General features: G+C 40.8%; 1 protein-coding gene across 2 annotated transcripts in view; it reads left to right on the top strand.

Annotated features, from left to right (window-relative positions):
- The window catches only part of LOC129655701 (protein argonaute-4), a 34,635-nt gene that overhangs the window by 5,457 nt on the left and 7,687 nt on the right, over positions 1 to 21,491 (top strand). Inside the window, exons 2-15 of one of the 2 annotated variants that reach the window (XM_055586418.1) lie at positions 1,427 to 1,592; positions 3,280 to 3,400; positions 6,283 to 6,464; positions 6,639 to 6,775; positions 6,866 to 7,000; positions 8,009 to 8,096; positions 11,387 to 11,534; positions 11,780 to 11,899; positions 12,023 to 12,151; positions 12,345 to 12,478; positions 13,593 to 13,777; positions 15,020 to 15,179; positions 16,380 to 16,695; positions 16,987 to 17,121. In XM_055586418.1, coding sequence (XP_055442393.1) covers positions 1,427 to 1,592; positions 3,280 to 3,400; positions 6,283 to 6,464; positions 6,639 to 6,775; positions 6,866 to 7,000; positions 8,009 to 8,096; positions 11,387 to 11,534; positions 11,780 to 11,899; positions 12,023 to 12,151; positions 12,345 to 12,478; positions 13,593 to 13,777; positions 15,020 to 15,179; positions 16,380 to 16,695; positions 16,987 to 17,121 — 2,156 coding nt within the window. The remainder of the gene's footprint in view (positions 1 to 1,426; positions 1,593 to 3,279; positions 3,401 to 6,282; positions 6,465 to 6,638; positions 6,776 to 6,865; positions 7,001 to 8,008; positions 8,097 to 11,386; positions 11,535 to 11,779; positions 11,900 to 12,022; positions 12,152 to 12,344; positions 12,479 to 13,592; positions 13,778 to 15,019; positions 15,180 to 16,379; positions 16,696 to 16,986; positions 17,122 to 21,491) is intronic. The other variant, XM_055586419.1, reaches the window with a different exon arrangement.

The following is a 21,491-nucleotide window of genomic DNA, read 5'->3' as shown; positions in this document are numbered from 1 at the left end:
TGTAACTTTCCTTTGTAAATTCAGCTCACTTTACTCAACACTTATTCGTAGCAGAAAAAGTGTTTATTTTTTGGACCAGTGTCTATTTGACAATATCATCAGAAAGGAATAAGGTTTTCTGTAGACAGATATTTCCCAGACTGTTTCCTTAAACCCTAATTTACTGACTATTAATAGATGTTTGATTTTAAAAACAGAGAAAGAGTTAGCGTGTGTGTGCATGTGTGTGTGTTCTAGGGAAAAATAAGTCAGGTAAATGATGAATTAAACAAGCTTATTTGTTACATGACTTGTTAGAGAATTTAATGTGATAATATATATATTGGAGTTTTAAGAAGGGAAGAGAATATGTAGGGCTTTTTTAGCTGATGGAAACCTTTCTTTTTTATAGAATATCTTGTAAACCATCAATAGAATAATTTGGAATGACTGCTGTATCTAGACCAGGGTTTCTCAGCCTCAGTACTATTCAATACTTTGGATGAATACTTCTATATTTTGGGGGGCTGTCATGTGCATTGCCAGTATCCCCCAATTCGTGACAACCAAGAAGGTCTCCACATATTTGGCAAATGTTTACTGGGGGACAAAAGCTCCCCCAAGTTGAGAACTGCTGGTCTAGACTGTCAGTTCCTTGAATGCAGAGGTTCTATCTTTTTCTTGAATCTACAGTACAGCTTAGACATGGAATATATGAATAAATGTTTGTTGAAGAAATAAACTAAATCTTATGGTCAGAAAATATCAGATTGTCCAGATTTTTAAAATATCAGGTTATAAGGAAGAAAGTCTAGCTTCATTGGTATTGTTTCACTATCTAAATTAGCAATTAAATTGATAAAGATAGCTGCTATTTAATCTCTGACAGTCTGTACAAAACTATAACAATCAAGCTAATTTGGGGAGGATTAATGGATCATCTCCAGCATGAACTGATGATGGCCTCCAGAGTTTAGAGATGATTTTATTTTAAAATGCATACAATTTTGTAAACCTAGCTGTAGATCTACTGATACTGATAAAAGGTTTTAGACAGTAGAGTGCATCTGAGAGTTCATCGTATTGTACCTACTATTGACATTCCCCTTATTCAAAATAATAGCAGCATGGAAAAAATATTTAGAAATCTAGAGAATCTTAGGCCAAAAAGCTTTTGACATAACTTTTTATATCGGAGTATGTTCAGCGAATGATAAGATCACAATAATTGTAGCTGTTTTTGTTTTGTTTTGGCGGGGCTGCACAGCTTGGTGGAATTTAGTTCCCTGACCAGGGACTGAAGCTGGGTCCTGGGCATTGTCAGTGCAGAGTCCTAACCGCTGGACTGCCAGGGGATTCCCAGCTGTAGCTATCATCATCATCGTGATGAAGGGAATATTATCTTTCACAAACAATAGCACATCAAATAATCTTTCAATCTCTTCAGGACCTCCAGCCAGCCTGTTTCAGCCACCTCGTCGTCCTGGCCTTGGAACTGTCGGAAAACCAATTCGACTGTTAGCCAACCATTTCCAGGTTCAGATTCCCAAAATAGATGTGTATCACTATGATGTGGATATTAAACCAGAAAAACGGCCTCGTAGAGTCAACAGGTAAGGATTAAAAAGAATAGACTTCTGTATGTGTTTAAATACACCTAGTTTATTTATTATGAATCATCTTGTTCTCTAAACTCTTTTAACATGTAGGCTTTGTTTTTCTCTAAGACAGTGAGTTTCTTGATAGCAGATATGCTATCTCGTACTTGGTTCTCCTTCATAGATGCTAGCAGAGTACTGGACACATCATCCTTCAGTCAGTAAATAATGAATGAAGAATTGTCCCTCTTTCACTGTCCAAAGGTAGCAGAAATTTATAAGAAGTAGATGAAACCATTGATATCCATGGAAAAGGGAACTATCTGGAAATTCAAATTTTATTATTAAGTGTTGGCATTGGACATGAGAAAAATGTAAGTGTAAAGACAGAAGAATCATCTTGGGGTATTGAAGAAATTAAACTCAGAGAGAAGCTCTGTTTGATTCTAGCATTATCCAAGAGGGGTCTAGATAGGATGATTTAAGTATTGTGGTCTGTATAACAGGAATTTACCAAGGGTGAAGATATAGCCCTGTAACAGATCTTATTCTAGTGTGCTGAGATCACTCACTTTCCTTGTCTCTGTTTCTTCACTGATACTCAGACAGTCATTAATATTATAGTTCTTGCCTTTTCATGAATACTTTTACTGTCAAGTGAAATATTTTTTTTTTGTGGCTTGATTTTTTTCTCATTGTAGATCAATTTTTTGGCTTTCTGGTATAGTTCAGTCTCATGTAAGCCTTTAATTGTTTGACTGTTGTATAACTGAAACCAACAGTAATAGACGTGATAGTAATGGCTAATATTGATTCAGTCAACATATAGTGCTCATTGTATGTCAGGCATTGTTCTGTGTCCTGGGAATATAACATGAAAAAACAGGCAACAGTTCCTACCCTCGAGGAACTTATGCTATAACGGGGGAAAAGTCCAAAAATAAATGAATAAACAAATAAAACATATTATTGCTAGCTGATGATAACCTCTATGAATAAAAATAAAACAAGGATGGAAGGTACAGATTGAGGATGGGCCATTGATTTTATGTGTGTATGTATGTATAGATACATACATATGGTATATATGTATATTGTAAATATGTATCTCTTAAGACAGTAAAGAGGCTACCTGCAATACGGGAGACCTGGGTTCAATCCCTGGGTCAGGAAGATCCCCTGGAGGCGGGCATGGCAACCCACTCCAGTATTCTTGCCTGGAGAATCCCCATGGACAGAGTAGCCTGGCAGGCTACAGTCCATGGGGTCACAAAGAGTTGGACATGACTGAGCGAGTAAGCATGTATATGTGTTGCACATATATTATGTAAGATGTGTGCGTGCATGCATGTGTGTATACATGTGTGTATATTATATGTACATGTAATATACACATAATGTGTGTGTGTGTGTGTGTGTGTGTGTGTGTGTGTGTGTGTTATAATAGTGTAGTTAGAGAAAGACTTTGTTACAATATTGCTGGCATCTTAGCTCTCCAACCAGGAATCGAACCCCTACCTTCTGAGTTGGGTTCTCCAGGAACCCAAGTCTCAAGACTTCTCCAGGAAGTCTTAACCACTGGACCACCAGGGAGGTCTTCCAAGGAGTTTTGACCCGAATTTAGATAATTAAGGTATAGTGATAGTTTCCTGTTCACCACCATTTCTCAGAGCTAACCTCCACTGTCTCCATTACTGTTAAGGGAGGTAGTAGATACAATGGTGCGGCACTTCAAGATGCAAATATTTGGTGATCGGCAGCCTGGCTATGATGGCAAAAGAAACATGTACACAGCACATCCACTGCCAATTGGACGGGATAGGGTAAGTGTTAATAGCAAGAAACGTTTATTAGACCTAGGTCATTTAGTAGTAATTACATAGGACAAAGATGTTTCCCTTTCTAATGACAATTCAGTTCTTTTTTTTTTTTTTTAAATATTTGTTTTTATTTATTTCTTTGACCGTGTTAGGTCTTAGTTGCAGCATGTGGGATCTACATCCCTGACCAGGGATCGAACCCCTGGCCCCCTGCTTTGGGAGCATGGAGCCTTAGCCACTGGACCACCAGGGAAATCCAGACAATTCAGTTCTTAAAGCTGTTTCTCATGGTGATGATAGATTTGTTATTCTGTACATATTCTCTTGTTTTTTAATTAATCAATAATTGACTGTTAGAATTTAGGTTGATTATTTCCACAAACTATGGGAAATTCTTAAAGCGATGGGAATACCAGACCACCTGACCTGCCTCCTGAGAAATCTGTATGCAGGTCAAGAAGCAACAGTTAGAACTGGACAGAGCAACAGACTGGTTCCAAATCAGGAAAGGAGTACGTCAAGGTTGTATATTGTCACCCTGCTTATTTAACTTATATGCAGAGTATATCATGCAAAATGCCGGGCTGGATGAAGCACAAGCTGGAATCAAGATTGCCAGGAGAAATATCAATAACCTCAGATTTGCAGATGACACCACCCTTATGGCAGAAAGCAAAGAAGAACTAAAGAGCCTCTTGATGAAAGAGAAAGAGGAGAGTGAAAAAGTTGGCTTAAAACTCAACATTCAGAAAACTAAGATCCTGGCATCTGGTCCCATCACTTCATGGGAAATAGATGGGGAAACAATGGAAACAATGCCAGACTTTGTTTTGGGGGGCTCCAAGATCACTGCAGATGGTGACTGCAGCCATGAAATTAAAAGATGCTTACTCCTTGGAAGAAACATTATGACCAACCTAGACAGCATATTAAAAAGCAGAGACATTACTTTGCCGACAAAGGTCCGCCTAGTCAAAGCTATGGATTTTCCAGTAGTCATGTATGGATGTGAGAGTTGGACTATAAAGAAAGCTGAGCACTGAAGAATTGATGCTTTTGAACTGTGGTGTTGGAGAAGACTCTTGAGAGTCCCTTGGACTGCAAGGAGATCCAACCAGTCCACCCTAAAGGAAATCAGTCCTGAATATTCATTGGAAGGACTGATGTTGAAGCTGAAACTCCAATACTTTGGCCACCTGATGCGAAGAGCCAACTCATTTGAAAAGACCCTGATCCTGGGAAAGATTGAAGGTGGGAGGAGAAGGGGACGACAGAGGATGAGATGGTTGGATGGCATCACCGACTCGATGGACATGAGTTTGAATAAGCTCCGAGAGTTGCTGATGGACAAGGAAGCCTGGCGTGCTGCAGTCCGTGGGGTCGCAAAGAGTCAGACACGACTGAGTGACTGAACTGAACTAATTTCATCTTTACATATGTTCCAATTTTCTCACAGTGTGAAAGTGCCACCTGAATCTGAACAGTAGAATTTTTATTACTTGTAAAATATTGTGTAACACTCACTTATGAAAATATTTATAATACCACAATAACTTTTTAAGACATTTGCTCTTAAAATTTAAAAGCAATACATAATTATATACTCGTTATAAACATATTCAGACAGTCTAGAAATGCTATGGTTTCCTGCTTCCCCACCTGCTCGCATCCTCAATCCCATTTTCGTTTTCCGAGGAAACTACTATAATAGTCCGGTGTGTGTCCTTTCAGGTACTTTTATGTGCATTAGCTACTTATACATGCTTGTTGTTGTTGTTGTTGTTTAGTCGCTAAGAGGTGTCTCACTCTTCTGCGACCCCATGGGCTGTAGCCTGCCAAGCTCCTCTGTTCGTGGGATTTCCCAGGCAAGAATACTGGAGTAGGTTGCCATTTCCTTCTCCAGGGGATAGTTCTGGCCCAGGGATCAAACCTGTTTCCTGCATTGCAGGTGGATTCTTTACCACTGAGCCATCAGGGAAGCCCATTTCTGCATGTTTATATATGGTATTATTTGTTTGCATATTGTTCTGTGATTTATTTTTTCATTTTTCACTTAACAATATATCTGGGAGATCTTTCCATCTACCTTACTTAAAAAATTTTTTTTATCGTGGTTAAATAATATATAACATAAAATTTACTATTTTAACCATTCTTAAGTGTACAATTCTGGAGAAGGCAATGGCACCCCACTCCAGCACTCTTGCCTGGAAAATCTCATGGACGGTGGAGCCTGGTGGCCGCAGTCCATGGGGTCGCTAAGAGTCAGACACGACTGAGCGACTTCATTTTCACTTTTCACTTTCGTGCATTGGAGAAGGAAATGGCAACCCACTCCAGTGTTCTTGCCTGGAGAATCCCAGGGACGGGGGAGCCTCATGGGCTGCCGTCTATGGGGTCTCACAGAGTCGGACACGACTGAAGCGACTACAATTCAGTGGCATTAAATATATACATATTGTTATGTGACCATGACCACTATCCATCTGTAGAACTTTTCATCATCCCAAACTGAAACTCTGTACCCATTAAACAGCAAGTCCCTATTTCCTCCTCCCCTATCTCTGGTAACCACTGTTCTAGTCTTTATTAATTTTTTTCTAGGTACCTCATATAAGAGGAATCATACAATATTTGTCATTTTATGTCTGGCTATTTCACTTAGCATAATGTTTTTAAGGTTCATCTATGTTGTAGCATCTACTTTATTTTTAACTATTATATAATATTCAATATTAAATTATCCCCCTACTGATGGAGCATTGGTTGTTTCCAATGTTTAGCAATTACAGAAAGTGTTAGATATCCTTATAGGTATACTATATTGACTATTCCTGGAGTCTCTCAGCCTTTGTAAATGTGTCTGTATATGTATTTTTCCTTAGGTTGATATGGAAGTGACCCTTCCAGGTGAGGGTAAAGACCAAACCTTTAAAGTGTCTGTTCAGTGGGTATCAGTTGTGAGCCTTCAGTTACTTTTAGAAGCTTTGGCCGGGCACTTGAATGAAGTCCCAGATGACTCAGTTCAAGCACTTGATGTTATCACAAGACACCTTCCCTCCATGAGGTTAGTTTGAATTCTTTGCCACAAATGTCAGACTTTTGTTGGTAGGTTGCATTGGTGCCCATGACTTCTGCATAAGTCATAGTTCAAACTTAGTTTCAGTTTACAAAGTTGAGAGTGAAATGAAAGATCCTTTCAAGTTTTTATTGTGAAGCATGCAAATTCTTGTTTCTTCAGGTACACTCCAGTGGGTCGCTCCTTTTTCTCACCTCCTGAAGGTTACTACCACCCTCTGGGAGGGGGCAGGGAGGTTTGGTTTGGCTTTCATCAGTCCGTGAGACCGGCCATGTGGAATATGATGCTCAATATTGATGGTAGGATGGAACTCCGTTACCATTTACTCTTTGGGCTGGTTTTTTGGTCTTTTCCCTTTCTCTGAAGCTAAGTATCCTTCGCTGTTTTAGTATCTGCAACTGCTTTCTACCGGGCTCAGCCTATCATTGAGTTCATGTGTGAGGTTTTAGACATTCAGAACATCAATGAACAAACCAAACCTCTAACAGACTCCCAGCGTGTCAAGTTTACCAAAGAAATCAGAGGTAGGTATTTGCATCATTGTGGTCTTGGTCAGGCAGCTCAGTGTGGTCCAAGGAGCACTGTCTTACAGATGGAAGCCCAGACACCCCTGGGCTTCCATCCCATTCCTGCCAGTTCTATCACTGGGGCTTTGGGCAAGTTACTTAACCACTGTAAGCCTTAGTGTACTCATCTCTAGGGTAAAAATAATAGTATGAATCTTGTAAGGTTGCTGTGAGAATTAAATGCAACTGGGTGTATGAACTTCTAGCACATGTCAGGCACTTAGTAACTGTTACTTTTAGTTACTTGAAAACCTTTATTTTAATAAAACGGAAGGACTGAAATGTCTCATGGGCACCCACTCCTTCTGTGATGTTCCCCCAGTGTTCTCTGATTGGGGCAGAGATGGATACCCCTGGTGCTTGCCTGTGTGTGTGTGTGTGGGAGTGTGTGTGTTTCCCCAGGTGTCTAACTTCACAAGCTGTTCTTGCTCCCCTTCCCCCATCCCTCATCTCCCTGCATTCCCCTGTGTCTTCCTTCTATGCTCTGGGGTTCAGGGTGGCCCTCCTCCTGGCTTCCTGGAGAAGCTTAGAGAAGGATCAGGATGAGTGAGTCTCAGATTTCTAAGATTTCTCAGATTAATACAATAATACAAGTTTGTTTATTCTCAGAATTTCTTTGCTTCTTTACTTGTTAGCTATCTTCTCTCATTATGCCATGAGCTTCATTAGGGCTACCTCTAGGTCTAAGACTAAGTAAGCACTAAATCATGATTGATGCATGATATATATTTATTGAATGAAGTAATACATTTAAGTAGGTTGCTAGTCTTCAGTCATCTGGGTTCTAATTTTTTCTGCTTGGCTGAGGCTTTTTTGGCTATGCATGATGAAATTGTTCCCATATGTTTGCAAACTTTGTCTTGTACAATGTCATGCCTTCCTGAAGAAAACCTTCAAATCTTTTTTTTTTTGTGGTCACTATGATTTTAATTACCACTGATGTTTTGACGTTTTTTTTAACTTCAGGTCTGAAAGTTGAGGTGACCCATTGTGGACAGATGAAACGAAAATATCGAGTGTGTAATGTGACCAGACGACCAGCCAGTCATCAAACGTATGTTCAGTTCAGTTCAGTCGCTCAGTCGTGTCCGACTCTTTGCGACCCCATGAATCGCAGCGTGCCAGGCCTCCCTGTCCATCACCAACTCCCGGAGTTCACTCAGACTCACGTCCATTGAGTCAGTGATGCCATCCAGCCATCTCATCCTCTGTCGTCCCCTTCTCCTCCTGCCCCCAATCCCCCCCAGCATCAGAGTCTTTTCCAGTGAGTCAACTCCTCACATGAGGTGGCCAAAGTACTGGAGTTTCAGCTTTAGCATCATTCCTTCCAAAGAAATCCCAGGGCTGATCTCCTTCAGAATGGACTGGTTGGATCTCCTTGCAGTCCAAGGGACTCTCAAGAGTCTTCTCCAACACCACAGTTCAAAAGCATCAATTCTTTGGCGCTCAGCCTTCTTCACAGTCCAACTCTCACATCCATACATGACCACAGGGAAAACCACAGCCTTGACTAGACGGACGTTAGTTGGCAAAGTAGTGTCTCTGCTTTTTAATATGCTATCTAGGTTGGTCACAACTTTTCTTCCAAGGAGTAAACGTCTTTTAATTTCATGGCTGCAGTCACCATCTGCAATGATTTTGGAGCCCAAAAAAATAAAGTCTGACACTGTTTCCACTGTTTCCCCATCTATTTCCCATGAAGTGATGGGACCAGATGCTATGTTAACCACATCTAAAATTGTACCATTACGTTTTTTGTATCGAAGGAAGCTACTATAATAATTTGAGAAATTGGTATCCCATTTTAGCGCTAGTGGTAAAGAACCCACCTGCCAATGCAGGAGACACAAGAGTCATGGGTTCGATCCCTGGGCCAGGAAGATCCCCTGAATGAGGGCATGGCAGCCCACTCCAGAAGAATTCCATGGATAGAGGAGCCTGGAGGGCTACAATCCAAAGGGTCACAAAGAGTTGGACACAACTGAAGTGACTTAGCATGCACACACACATTATAATTAAAAAACTCACCCAGATCTTCATTTTAAACACCAAAGCTTTTAAAGAGCTTTTAAATGTTTTTGATAGAAATACTAATAAAATGTTTTCCTTGCCTTTAAAATATGCTGAACATAGATCAACTTTCATATAATGATGCAGAATCATCATTATAAACATCATTTATTCTAGTGTTGTAATTCTCAATGCATGGCCCAAAAGGATCTATTAAGAACTGTATGTCATAAAAGCTGTCATGGAAAGATATATATTGCTTTGAGTTTTATGTGGATTTTTCTCCCCCCTTTTGTAGCTAACTGTCATTTCTTCCAGCTGTCAGTGTGTATGGCATGCCTCCAGTAGCAGATTCATTTATCCTTCCTCAATTTCATTTTTCTAATCACCTAACTTCTAATCCACTGTGAACTGTGCCTAATGAGAAAATATATATGCAAGTGCTTTTAAAATTACCATATATGTAACTTTTATTCTTGTAATCAAGATCATTAAACTCATGTCTGGCATAAATATAAATATTGGCTTTTCTAAGAGCATGAACTTAACTATATTAACTTTACATTATTTTACATACTTACTAAGAAGACTTTTTCAAACAAGTGTAATCAAAATCACCTACGTGACTTTGCTCTAGATAACTGAAATTTTAGAGTGGCCTCTGGATAAATGTAGCATATCAATTCAGTCTGATTTGGATACATTCTTCAGTATGAACTCATGTACACGTCACATGAATTTCTTGAGTTGTAAAGTGATATTCTATTTATTCTTCGTGTTATACCATTGAATGCATTCTCTAGGGAAAATAAAAGTCACTATAGCATTTGTTATAGTGACAGAGTATAGCATTTTTTTTTTTGGTTTTTCTTTAAAATCATGTCTTTTTTCATCATTTAATTACTGCATGTTACCCTATAAGAATGGGCTTCCCTGGTGGCTCAGAGGTAAAGAATCTGGTTGCAATACAGGAGACCTGGGTTTGATCCCTGGGTTGGGACGATCCCCTGGAGGAGGGTTTGCCACCCACTCCAGTATTCTTGCCTGGAGGATTCATGGACAGAGCAGCCTGACTGGCTGCAGTCAATGTGGTCGCAAAAGAGTCGGACACAACTGAGTGACCAAGCACAGCACAGCACACCCTATAAGAATAATTAAACTTATAGAACTATATAATTTTTGCTTAAAAATTAAAAGCACATAGATTTAAATATCACATAAATGATCCTCACTGCATTATTACTTCATGGGGCATTAGCAGTTAAAAAACAAGATTAAAGTTATTATTGTGCCAAGTTGTTTGAGATAATTTGTCTCCTGGAAGAGCCAAATAAGGAGTCTCTTAAATCACAGTCTCCAGTTTGTATCAAGTATCTTGACATGGTCTCAAGTTCATGTCTTTGGTTTTGTGGCCTCCAAATCCACATATATTTGTCCTGGTTTAGGGATCTAAAAATGTGACCCCAGTAACTATGCTGCACTCATTTTACCAGAAGTTCTCTTAGCAATTAAAACTCGTATGTAGATGGTCCAGGACCTTATTTGCATTTACTCATCTCCAAGAGGAGAAGGCAATGGCACCCCACTCCAGTACTCTTGCCTGGAAAATCCCATGGACATAGGAGCCTGGTGGGCTGCAGTCCATGGGGTCGCTAAGAGTTGGACACGACTGAGCGACTTCACTTTGACTTTTCACTTTCATGCATTGGAGGAGGAAATGGCAACCCACTCCAGTGTTCTTGCCTGGAGAATCCCATGGACAGAGGAGCCTGGTGGGCTGCCGTCTATGGGGTCGCACAGAGTCGGACATGACTGCAGCAACTTAGCAGCAGCAGCAGCATCTCTAAGAAGTCAGCAAGAGGGACTTGCTGGTGGTCCAGTGATTAAGACTCCATGCTCCCAATGCAGGAGGCCCAGGTTTGATCCCTGGTCAGGGAATTGCATGCTGCAACTAAGACCAGTGCAGCAAAAAAAAAAAAAAAAAAAAAAAAGCCAGCAAGAGATTGTATTTATATTGATAAGTGTTAACGGACCTTTAGTGAATCTGTGTATTTTCTGGTTCTGCAGCTTCTTCTTAATATAAGTTCTTTTTCCATTTTAATTAAATTTTTTTCTCATCCTAGCTTCAACAAACAAACATGGAAAATTCCAACACAATCGCTGTCTTGATTAAATACTAAGATGGCTTAAGTGAAAATGGCTAAATAAAGATTGACCTTTGTTTTTTAAGTGATTGGTCAAGGTAGAAAATGTTAGTAGGCTTTTGTTTGCTTGCTTGTTTAAAAAAAAAAAAAGAGCATGAGGAAATTTCTAAAAAGATATTCTCTCTTATAGTTTTCCCTTACAGTTAGAAAATGGTCAAGCTATGGAATGTACAGTAGCTCAATATTTTAAGCAGAAGTACAATCTGCAGCTGAAATACCCCCATCTTCCCTGTCTCCAAGTGGGACAAGAACAAAAGCATACATACTTGCCACTTGAGGTAAGCTAAACTAAATTTTCTTTTCCAGTCTGCCAATCTCTTGAATGTGTGCTTGTGTGTTTTAAAGTCATGTTCTAAACTAGTGATAGAATTTAATATTAATCTCTGAAATATTTTGGACGGGTAACTTCACCTTATAGCAGAATTTTCATTTGTTTGGAAATGGAAGATGTAAGCTGCACTTCAGCAAATCTTAAGATACAGAAGCCCAAGACACAAACTAATTCTTCTTTGCCTCTTGATAGGTTTGTAATATAGTGGCAGGACAGCGATGTATAAAGAAGCTCACAGACAATCAGACTTCCACGATGATCAAGGCCACAGCAAGATCTGCTCCTGACCGACAGGAAGAAATCAGTAGACTGGTCAGTAAGGCATGGTCTTTAAGATAAGCTAGCTTTCAGATTAAAAAAAGAAACAATAGAAAATGCCGGATGGGACACAGTTACTCTTTGGTTTTTATATATGCAGGCTTTCCTGTTCTTTAGGTGAAGAGTAACAGCATGGTGGGTGGACCTGACCCATACCTTAAAGAATTTGGTATTGTTGTCCACAATGAAATGACAGAGCTCACAGGCAGGGTTCTTCCAGCACCAATGCTGCAGTACGGGGGCCGGGTAAGCCTTGGTTTTATTCAGCAAGTTTCTTCCAGCAATACCACACTGAATTTACCCATTGCTTTGCTCATTGCTGCTTTTTGTCTTTTGACTAATATCAAATAGAGTTTTATGTATCCTCTCATCAACTTTAAAATGGACTTAGATTGTAATGTCTTTTCTCTTTTGTTTCTTTCGTTTGTTTGTTTTAAAGAATAAAACTGTAGCCACACCCAACCAGGGTGTCTGGGACATGCGAGGAAAGCAGTTTTATGCTGGCATTGAAATTAAAGTTTGGGCAGTTGCTTGTTTTGCGCCTCAGAAACAATGTAGGGAAGATTTGCTAAAGTGAGTATCTTCATATTTTCAGCTTAGTAATATCCCTTGCAGATATGAAAATACCATCTCTATGTGAATGTGCTGTGTACACTGGCACTGAATCCCTGACTCCCATAGTGACACCATCTGGCTATAGGAAAAAGACATTGTTCTTATAATGAATTGCAAACTTGGGAATTACCTTGAGAATCTGACTCAGCTTCCTACATTTAGAGCAGAAATCTGTGACTAACAAGGTTGAAGTGGTGCTGATTGGCAATTTCTTGAGTTCTTAGTGAAGCTTCCTTTGGGGTTAATTGTATCTTTCCAGCTAAGATAAAAACTAGTTCATTTTTAATCATTGTAATTAACTAGGGAGCTTGTCTTACTGCAAGGTCACTGATTCAGATCTTTGGTTCACATCTTACAGATGCAGTTATCTATATAAAGGAAGTTAGTGAGAAGGGTGGAAAAATTACCACAGGAAAAGCGAACTAGGGTGAAAGAAAGGAATCCTACAAAATGTTGGCAAATGCACAAAAGAAATTATCCTGAAAACTTTATACATAGACTGGAGTAACTTCTCAAATCTAAAATTTAAAACTTGACTGTGAATTTTGCTTTTTCTTAAAATGATGTTTTCTTTGGCATTGTTACGGAATCAAATCTGTTATGAGTTTGAATATAATCCTAAATATGGTGATTTTGTGACAGAGTGTTTCAGTGTTCTCAGTTGAACACAAGCTTACCCAGCTATTCTTGTACCTGGCTTGCCAAAATACACGTTACCTGAAATTTTGACCTTGCTTTTATCTTCGGTCCTGAATCACTGACTTGAATGTTTAAAGAAATTCTTTGAACAGGATTGCTATTCTAGGCCCTGAGGCCCAGCTGAGGCATAATTTTTTAAAAATTCCAAATGATACTCTGATAGTTTAGTAATACAGAATCTTCTGCATTATAATTGCAGTGATAGAACTTCTAGGCTGTTTTTGGCCACCAGTTAAAGATGGGCTTTTTTTGTTTGTTTGTTAATAATTTTGGCTAAAAATTTACAGAACTGAAAGAAATATCTTAGAGGGAGCTAAATGCTGAGAATGTGCCCTGAAATGAAAGCCCTGTGCCACGGGTTGTATTTTAACAGGAGTTTCACGGACCAGCTCCGTAAAATCTCTAAGGATGCAGGAATGCCCATCCAGGGTCAGCCGTGTTTTTGCAAGTACGCACAAGGTGCGGACAGCGTGGAGCCCATGTTTAAACACCTGAAAATGACGTATGTGGGCCTGCAGCTTATAGTGGTTATCCTGCCTGGGAAGACGCCAGTATATGGTATGGACCCCTTTAATGTTGAATGAGGGATGATTTCAAGTAACTGGTGTAGCATTCAGGATAAACTAGGCTATGCTGCAGTCAAATACAACCCCAAACTCTCAGTGGCTCAAAACAACAAAGGTTTTTTTTGCTCTTGCTGTGTGTCCATTGAAGGTAAATTACAGCCTCTGCTCCATGTCATCATACCATTTTCACTCTGGAACCCAGTCACTGTTTGGAATGTTGCTGGCCCCAAAGCAGAGAGAAAAGAACTCTGGAGATTTGCTTTTTTTTTTTTTTTTTTTTTTTAACACAGAAAGCCTGGGGAGGTTTTTATTTATTTTGTGTTTTTTTTTGTGGGGGAGTTGTTTTGGCTACACCCCGAGGCATTTGTGGTCTTTGTTCAACCAGGGTTCAGACTCACGCTCCCTGCATTGGAAGGGCAGAGTCAACCATCCAACCAACAGAGAAGTCTCTGGAGGGTTCTTAACTTCTGCAGTTTCTTGGCCACAGCCAACTATATGGCCCACCCAACCTGGGATAGGGGGCAGAAAATGCAGTGGGAATGAGGGCAGTGCAAGTCTACCGTAGCCCCCAAAGTAGGGAGAACTAGAATGTCTGGTGAGAAGCACTTAGGAGTATCAGGATGGAGGAACCTACCACTTCCAGAACAGGAACTGCTTAGTTTGTATCTCTTCTAAGAGGAATGATAAAAATTTCTTTTGGCTATCATCTAAGCAAAGGCTTTGGAGACTACATAGACCAGCAATTTGAACTTTATAAAATGTCTTCAGCTCTCTGTATATTTGTATCTTTTGTTAGCGTCTCTTTTTCTGTTGTGTTTAGAGCAGGGAGGGGGGTGGAGGAAGGAAAAGAATCCCTTAAAATTCAAAGGGCTGGTGTGTGTACTAAGGAGGAGGAGCTGGGGAGATTAATTTCTTCGCCCAGACCAGTCCTGTGAGAAAAGGAACCTCAACAGGCTTTTGAGTGAGTGGTGGCAGGCAGCATGGTGGAACAGAGGAAGTGGGCTGGCTTCCAGGCCTGCAAGAGAGAAGGGAAGGGAGAGGACCTATCCAAAAAAAAAGAATTGCCCTCGGGGTTTAGCAGATAAAAGGACCACATGTGAAAAGCTGGTAGCACAGTGTACAATATATGGTAGGCACTCTGTGAAAGTTAACATGTAGGAGTTTTCCGCTTTACTTCTAGGATTTTGGAGAATATAGCAACATTTACAATGAATTAATAAACTTATTTTTGTAGCGGAGGTGAAGCGTGTTGGAGATACACTCCTAGGAATGGCTACACAATGTGTCCAGGTGAAAAACGTAGTGAAGACCTCACCTCAAACCCTTTCCAACCTTTGCCTGAAGATAAACGCAAAGCTTGGAGGAATTAACAACGTGCTTGTACCTCATCAAAGGTAAGATCCTGAACTCTGTATTTTCCATTTGTTTTTTAAAATCTAACTTACATGATTTACACTAAAACAGATCTCAAATATACCCCTTGGTTACTTTTTCTGATACACATATGCACTCATGTAACCACCACCCAGGTTAAATATAGAACATGTCCAGCTCTTCATCAGGCTTCCTTGTGGCCCCTCTCAGTAGATAACCCCTGATGGTACCACTAGACTTCCCTGATGGCTCACAGGAGCCTGGCGGGCCTGGCCCGACGTGTGTGTGTGTGTGTGTATACACAATAAGTAAAATAGTTGTAAATTACATGGTCAAAGTGATAAACACTATGGAGAAACACAGAATAGGGATGGAGACGAGCTTTGTTCTCTTCCTTAAGTCTCGCGTCTTGGGGTTTCGTGTGCATCCTGCAGTTCAGCATCCACTGTAGAAATCCCAGGATCCTAAGAGAGACTGTTCTGGGAAAGTTTTTCCTTTGGTGGTGGTTTAGTCGCCAAGTTGTGTCTGACTCTTGCAACCCCGTGGACTGTAGCCTGCCAGGCTCCTCTGCCCAGGGGATTCTCCAGGCAAGAATACTGGAGTGGGTTGCCATTTCCTTCTCCAGGGGATCTTCCCAACCAGGAATCGAACCTGGATGTCCTGCGTTGCAGGCAAATTCATTACTGACTGAGCTATGAGGGAAGCCCAAGTTTCCCCTTTACACATAGAGATTTTGTTAAATTTGAGTTAGGTTCTTTTCTTGACTCTTTCCTTCCTGCTATTGCAGAAGAACCATGTTGGGCTTCCCTGGTGGCTCAGCTGGTAAAGAATCCACCTGCAATGCAGGAGACCTGGGTTCTATCCCTGGGTTGGGAAGATCCCCTGGAGAAGGGAATGGCTACCCACTCCAGTATTCTGACCTGGAGAATTCCATGGACTATCCATGGGGTCGCAAAGAGTTGGACATGACTGAGCAACTTTCACTTTCACTTGACTCTTTGCTTCCTGCTATTGCAGGAGAACCATGTTGGCTTCTTTAGTCAATTCAGATTCGTGATACTGGGTGGCAGGCACTCAGTGGGCCTTAGAAGTTTCTCCCAGTGGGCACACCTTTATTCTCTCTTGCAAGATTGTATCTGTGATTGTATCTGGTGAGCTTGCTAAATGAAAGCATTTTCATCCGTATGTCTGAGTGGCAACGTCTCCTTAAATCTGATCAGGCCCTCAGTGTTCCAGCAACCTGTCATCTTCCTGGGAGCAGATGTCACACACCCCCCAGCAGGCGATGGGAAGAAGCCATCCATTGCGGCTGTGGTTGGCAGTATGGATGGCCACCCCAGCCGGTACTGTGCCACCGTTCGCGTGCAGACCTCCCGCCAGGAGATCTCCCAGGAGCTCCTCTATAGTCAGGAGGTAATCCAGGATCTTACCAACATGGTTCGAGAGCTGCTGATCCAGTTCTACAAATCCACACGCTTCAAACCCACTCGGATCATCTATTACCGTGGAGGGGTATCCGAGGGACAGATGAAACAGGTAATCTCATTATCCTGTAGCTTCCCTCTGGGGCATCTACATTTTTTTTTCTTTTTTGGTCACACCTTATGGCATCTGGGATCTTAGTTCCCTGACCAGGGATGAAACCCATGCCCCCTGCATTGGAAGCATGGAGTCTGAACCACTGGGCCACCAGGAAAGTTCCCTCCGGGGCTTCTCAGTATCTGATGGAACTTCCTCCAATCTACCACTCTGGGTAAATCAGATCTGAGAGATACCTAAGAGATAGGCAAGTTCTCAATTAAACGTCATTCCATTTCTAACTCCTAGGTAGCTTGGCCAGAACTAATAGCAATTCGAAAGGCATGTATTAGCTTGGAAGAAGATTACCGGCCAGGAATAACCTATATTGTGGTGCAGAAAAGACATCACACACGACTCTTCTGTGCAGATAAAACAGAAAGGGTAAGAATACATAGGATAAGCTTTATTATCTGATGCAAGTGAATGTGGTTTTGAGCAGGCATACATACAATTTTTTTCTAAAAGCAGAAGTGCCTAATAATAATTTAGTAAACATACTAACTCCAGTTGAGCTTAGATGAGCAATTCTGAATGATATAGGTTTCAAGACTGAATATTTCTTTTTTTTTTTTTTTTAAGACTGAATATTTCTGTTACGTGACAGCAATACTGGTTTCTAGAGTTTTTAGAGGGGGAAATAAAAAGCTTGCCAGGTACACTATGGTGATATAGACAAGCTCCAAAGAGAGGGGTTATTTATTTGGACTTTATTGCCATTTGCTACTTTTTGTTATCAATGTCTAAGGCCTGGGTCTAGGGTATAAAGAAGCATTTCTTTTCCAAATAATTTTATATCAGTGCAGAGGATTTTTAGGGTATGCACTTTGAATACTTATGATGTCATACTTACTAATCATGGGCAAGTTAAGTTCTCTAAGCTTAATGGTTCTAACTATAAAGTGTGGTAAATACAATACCTAGCTTCCATGGTTGTTTAGGGTTAAATTAGTAAATGCATGTTAATTTTGGGTACAATTTCCAGCATTCGATTAAAAAAAACATTTTGTGTAACCTATTTATAATCTGATATTAATGTACAAACTAGGTGAATTATAGGCACATAGTGTTGAATGACTTTAATTTTATGGTCTTTTCTGTGACATTACTTTATCTTTTTCAGGTCCCCTCTGACTGGCTCCCAGAGAGACCGGTTCTGTCCATTGCCCAATCTTGTGGTCTTGTGGGTGACCCTCACTGTTTTCTAGTGCTTGCTTAGTTTTTGTCTCTAATCCAAAACTGAGCTGTTTCTTCTCATTTTCTGAATCATTAGAGGACTAAGGTTTTATCCTTGGGCCATAGGTTCATCAATCAGCACAGATTCAAAATACTGTCTTCCAAATTGCCCAGACTCTGACTTGGTAGTACTTCCTAGATTCTGCTAATTCACCTTCTCTGAACTCTTGCCTGAGCTCTAGGCACAAAGTATCCTACCATCCCCTCCTTAACTGCATAGTCACTCTCCATCCCTCTGTCAACTTGCTACTCCTGTAACTTAAGACCTGGATTATTTTTCTAAAATCCCGATCTCATAGCTTTATATTTGACCATCCGGTGTTACTCCTGACCTTTGAAGACTGACAGTCGCAATCCTTGGTCTACTTTGCACCCCTAACACTTACCAACATCTTCAGTTCTCTAAATATGCCTCTTGCCAGTCCCCAACTCTGAATTAATGCACTTGCCTGTTTCCTTTGCTTCTACTCTTAGGCTGGTTGAAGTTGCTGAGGAAAAAAGTCATTTATTCAGTAATGAACCATGTTACAAGTTCTTGATAGCAAATCTCAGCCAGGCCTTTGATGCCGCAATTTTTTTTTTTTTTCATTTTTCCTATTCTCCGTAGCATCTGTTCCAATCCTTTATACTCTTCTCAAGTCCCCAACCCTAACCATGACACCTTCATTGCCAACAAATTACATTGCCAGCAATAGAGCAACCTTCTGTTTCCTCCAGAAAACAAAATTGTGAAGGCATGAATTTTCTCAGCTTCCTCTCCTCTGCTTTCAAATTTAGCTAAATCTTGCGTTTTCTTACCCTGTTCCTTGAATCTTGGACGCTAACCGTTCCCACTTATGCTTCCCCACTCCAGCCTGTGCTTTTGGTTTTAATCCTTTCTGCCTTCTCCAGAGCCTCACTTCATTAATTATCCATTATTTTTCAAAATTTCAATTTTCCCCATTCCATTGACTCCTTCTCCTCATCCTCTAAAGTTTCTTAACTTTTCCTCAGGCTTCTCTAAAACTTCCCTTCTCTCTCTCAGTCTACCTGCCATTTTTTTCCTTTTGGCTCTTTAATGACCAAACTTATAAGAAAAAAAGACTTGACTTTCTTCCTGTACCTTCTCACATAATGTTTCAGTTCTCTGTTGCCTGACTTTGACTTCTTTGACTCCACCAAGGTTGTTCTCTCAATGACTTGCTCATTTTGAATCCAATGACAGCTTGTCAAATTCCCACACTGACCTCTTTGCAGCACTTATGGATGGTTGCCTTCTTTGGACTTAGCAATGTGATTTTTCAGGTTCACTACCCGCCTCTATAATTAGGCTTTCTTTGACTCTTCTTCTTCCTCTCTCCATTGAACACTAATGCTTCCTGGAATTTCATATCTCTCTCTTCTGAATTTCAACTCTCTTTAGTCTCACCTACTTTTCTGGCTTCACTGATTTGCTTATTGATTACCAAGTCTGTATTTCCAGCCCCAGATTTTCTGTGCAGCTCCTGATCTGTACTTCTAATTGTCTATCGGTTTACTTAGATGCTCCGTAGGCATTGTGTCAGTCAAAATAGGCGAGGCTGTGCTGTGGTGACAAAAGACTCCAAAGTCTCAGTGGCTTACAAAGATTTATTTCTTGCTCACATTACACATTCATTGTGGCCCTCCTGCAGCTGTGACCTCGCTGTGCTCCCTTTGGAACCTAGGATGATGGAGAAGCATCTGTCTGGAGCTTGGCCAGTCTTTGTAGCAGAGGAGAAAAAAGTACACGTCAAGCCATATTCTGGCTCTTAAAGCTTCTGCCTAGAAGTGGCGCATCTCAGGCCACATTTTATCAGTCAAAGGAAGTTACGTGGGCACTTGTGAGTTAATTGGGTAGGGATGTATAATGTACCCCCACCCCCTTGTCCCCCCTCCCCCCGCCAGAGGGTCTCTAGAGTATTTGGCCCCAGTGATCCAATCTACCACAGGCGTTTCAAGCAAAACACATATAAACCCTTTCCTGATTGTTTTAGGATAATCCAAAACAATAGGATTCTCCTCATCCAAAAGCTATTCCTCCCCCGATTCTCTGTCCTTCTGTTGCTTGGTATCACTGTATTAGTTAGCCAAGCTAGACAATTCTTAAGAGTTGTCTCCTCTATTCCCCTCCTCCCTTCCTGTGTTCAGTTGGTCAAACAGTCTTCTGTGTTCTGTCCTGAAATCTCTTGTCTCAGCTCCTCTCTTGTGTGTCCGATCTGCCCCAGGCAGAACTCGTTAGGATTGCAGAAGACTCGTAGAGGTCTCCTTGTCTCCATTCCTCGTTCACAGATGCATCCTCCACCTGCTGTCAGGGCTAGGTTTTTAAAATACAGATCTTATCCTGCCACTCCACTGCTCAAAAGTCTTCGCATTTCCCCCACTGCCTATGCTTGAGGGTACGAAATGCTTTCTTATGGTGTTCAGTGTCTTCCTGAGGTAGCCAAAGCATAATATTTCAGTTGGCTTTTTCAACGTGTACTCATACACCTTCTATTACTGATGTGACTATTTCCATTTCCTATGTATATTGTGTATTTTTATCCCTGGAATGACCACATCCATCCCACCTTTTTCCCCCCTTGTTTTTATAATAAGATATAATGTAGACACAGTAAAATTCACCATTTTTATTGTACTGTTGTACAAGTTTTGACAAATGCATATAGTTGTGTAACTACACCTTAATATGTAAAATGATTCCATCACACACACTTGTCTTGTGCCGTTTGTAGTTAACCTTTTCCCTCACCTATAGCTGCTGACAACCACTGATATATATTCTGTCCCTAGAGTTTTGTCTTTCTCAGGATGTCATATGAAAAGAAGTCATAGCCTTTGGTCTGGCTTCTTTTACTTAGCATGGTGCATTTGAGATTCAACCAAGTTTTTATGTGTATCAATAGCTTGTTCCTTTTTTATTGGTGGGTAGTATTTTGTGATACAGATGAATCACAGTTTGTTCATCCATTCCTGACTTTAAAGGATATTGGAATGTCTTCATTTCCATTCCATCCCCCCTCCATTCAACCTCTATGTATCCTATTAGGCAGGGGTCCCCAACCCATGGATCACAGACCTGTACCAGTCCAAGGCCTGTTAGAAACTGGGCTGTATAGCAGATGAGCAGTGGGCAAGCAAGTGAAGCTCCATTGGCCACTCCCCATCACTCCCCATTGCTCACACAACTGCATGAACCATCTTCCTCCTCCCCCCAGTCTGTGGAAAAATTGTCTTCCACGAAACTACCTGGGCTCCAGAAAGGTTGGGGACCACTGCTATAAAGCATGGCTCAACTGTTTCCTCTTACCAACTTTTCCCACTGCCTTCCATAAGGCCCTTACTACATTGTGTTGCTGTCCGTTGCATAGACTTTGATGAAGAGTAGGAGGGCAGGGTTATTAGTTCTCTCTGTGCCTCTGTCTTCATCCCTAGCATCTGCTGCAGAGCCTTGCACATGGTGCTCAAGCAATAATTATTAAAATGAACATGACGGGACCCTTTTCCCCCAGAGCAGCACC

Source organism: Bubalus kerabau, chromosome 6 (assembly GCF_029407905.1).
Source record: "Bubalus kerabau isolate K-KA32 ecotype Philippines breed swamp buffalo chromosome 6, PCC_UOA_SB_1v2, whole genome shotgun sequence".
NCBI classification, from domain to species: Eukaryota; Metazoa; Chordata; class Mammalia; order Artiodactyla; family Bovidae; genus Bubalus; species Bubalus kerabau.
Note: the sequence above shows the minus strand (reverse complement) of the source record. Positions and strands in the feature narration are given on the sequence as shown.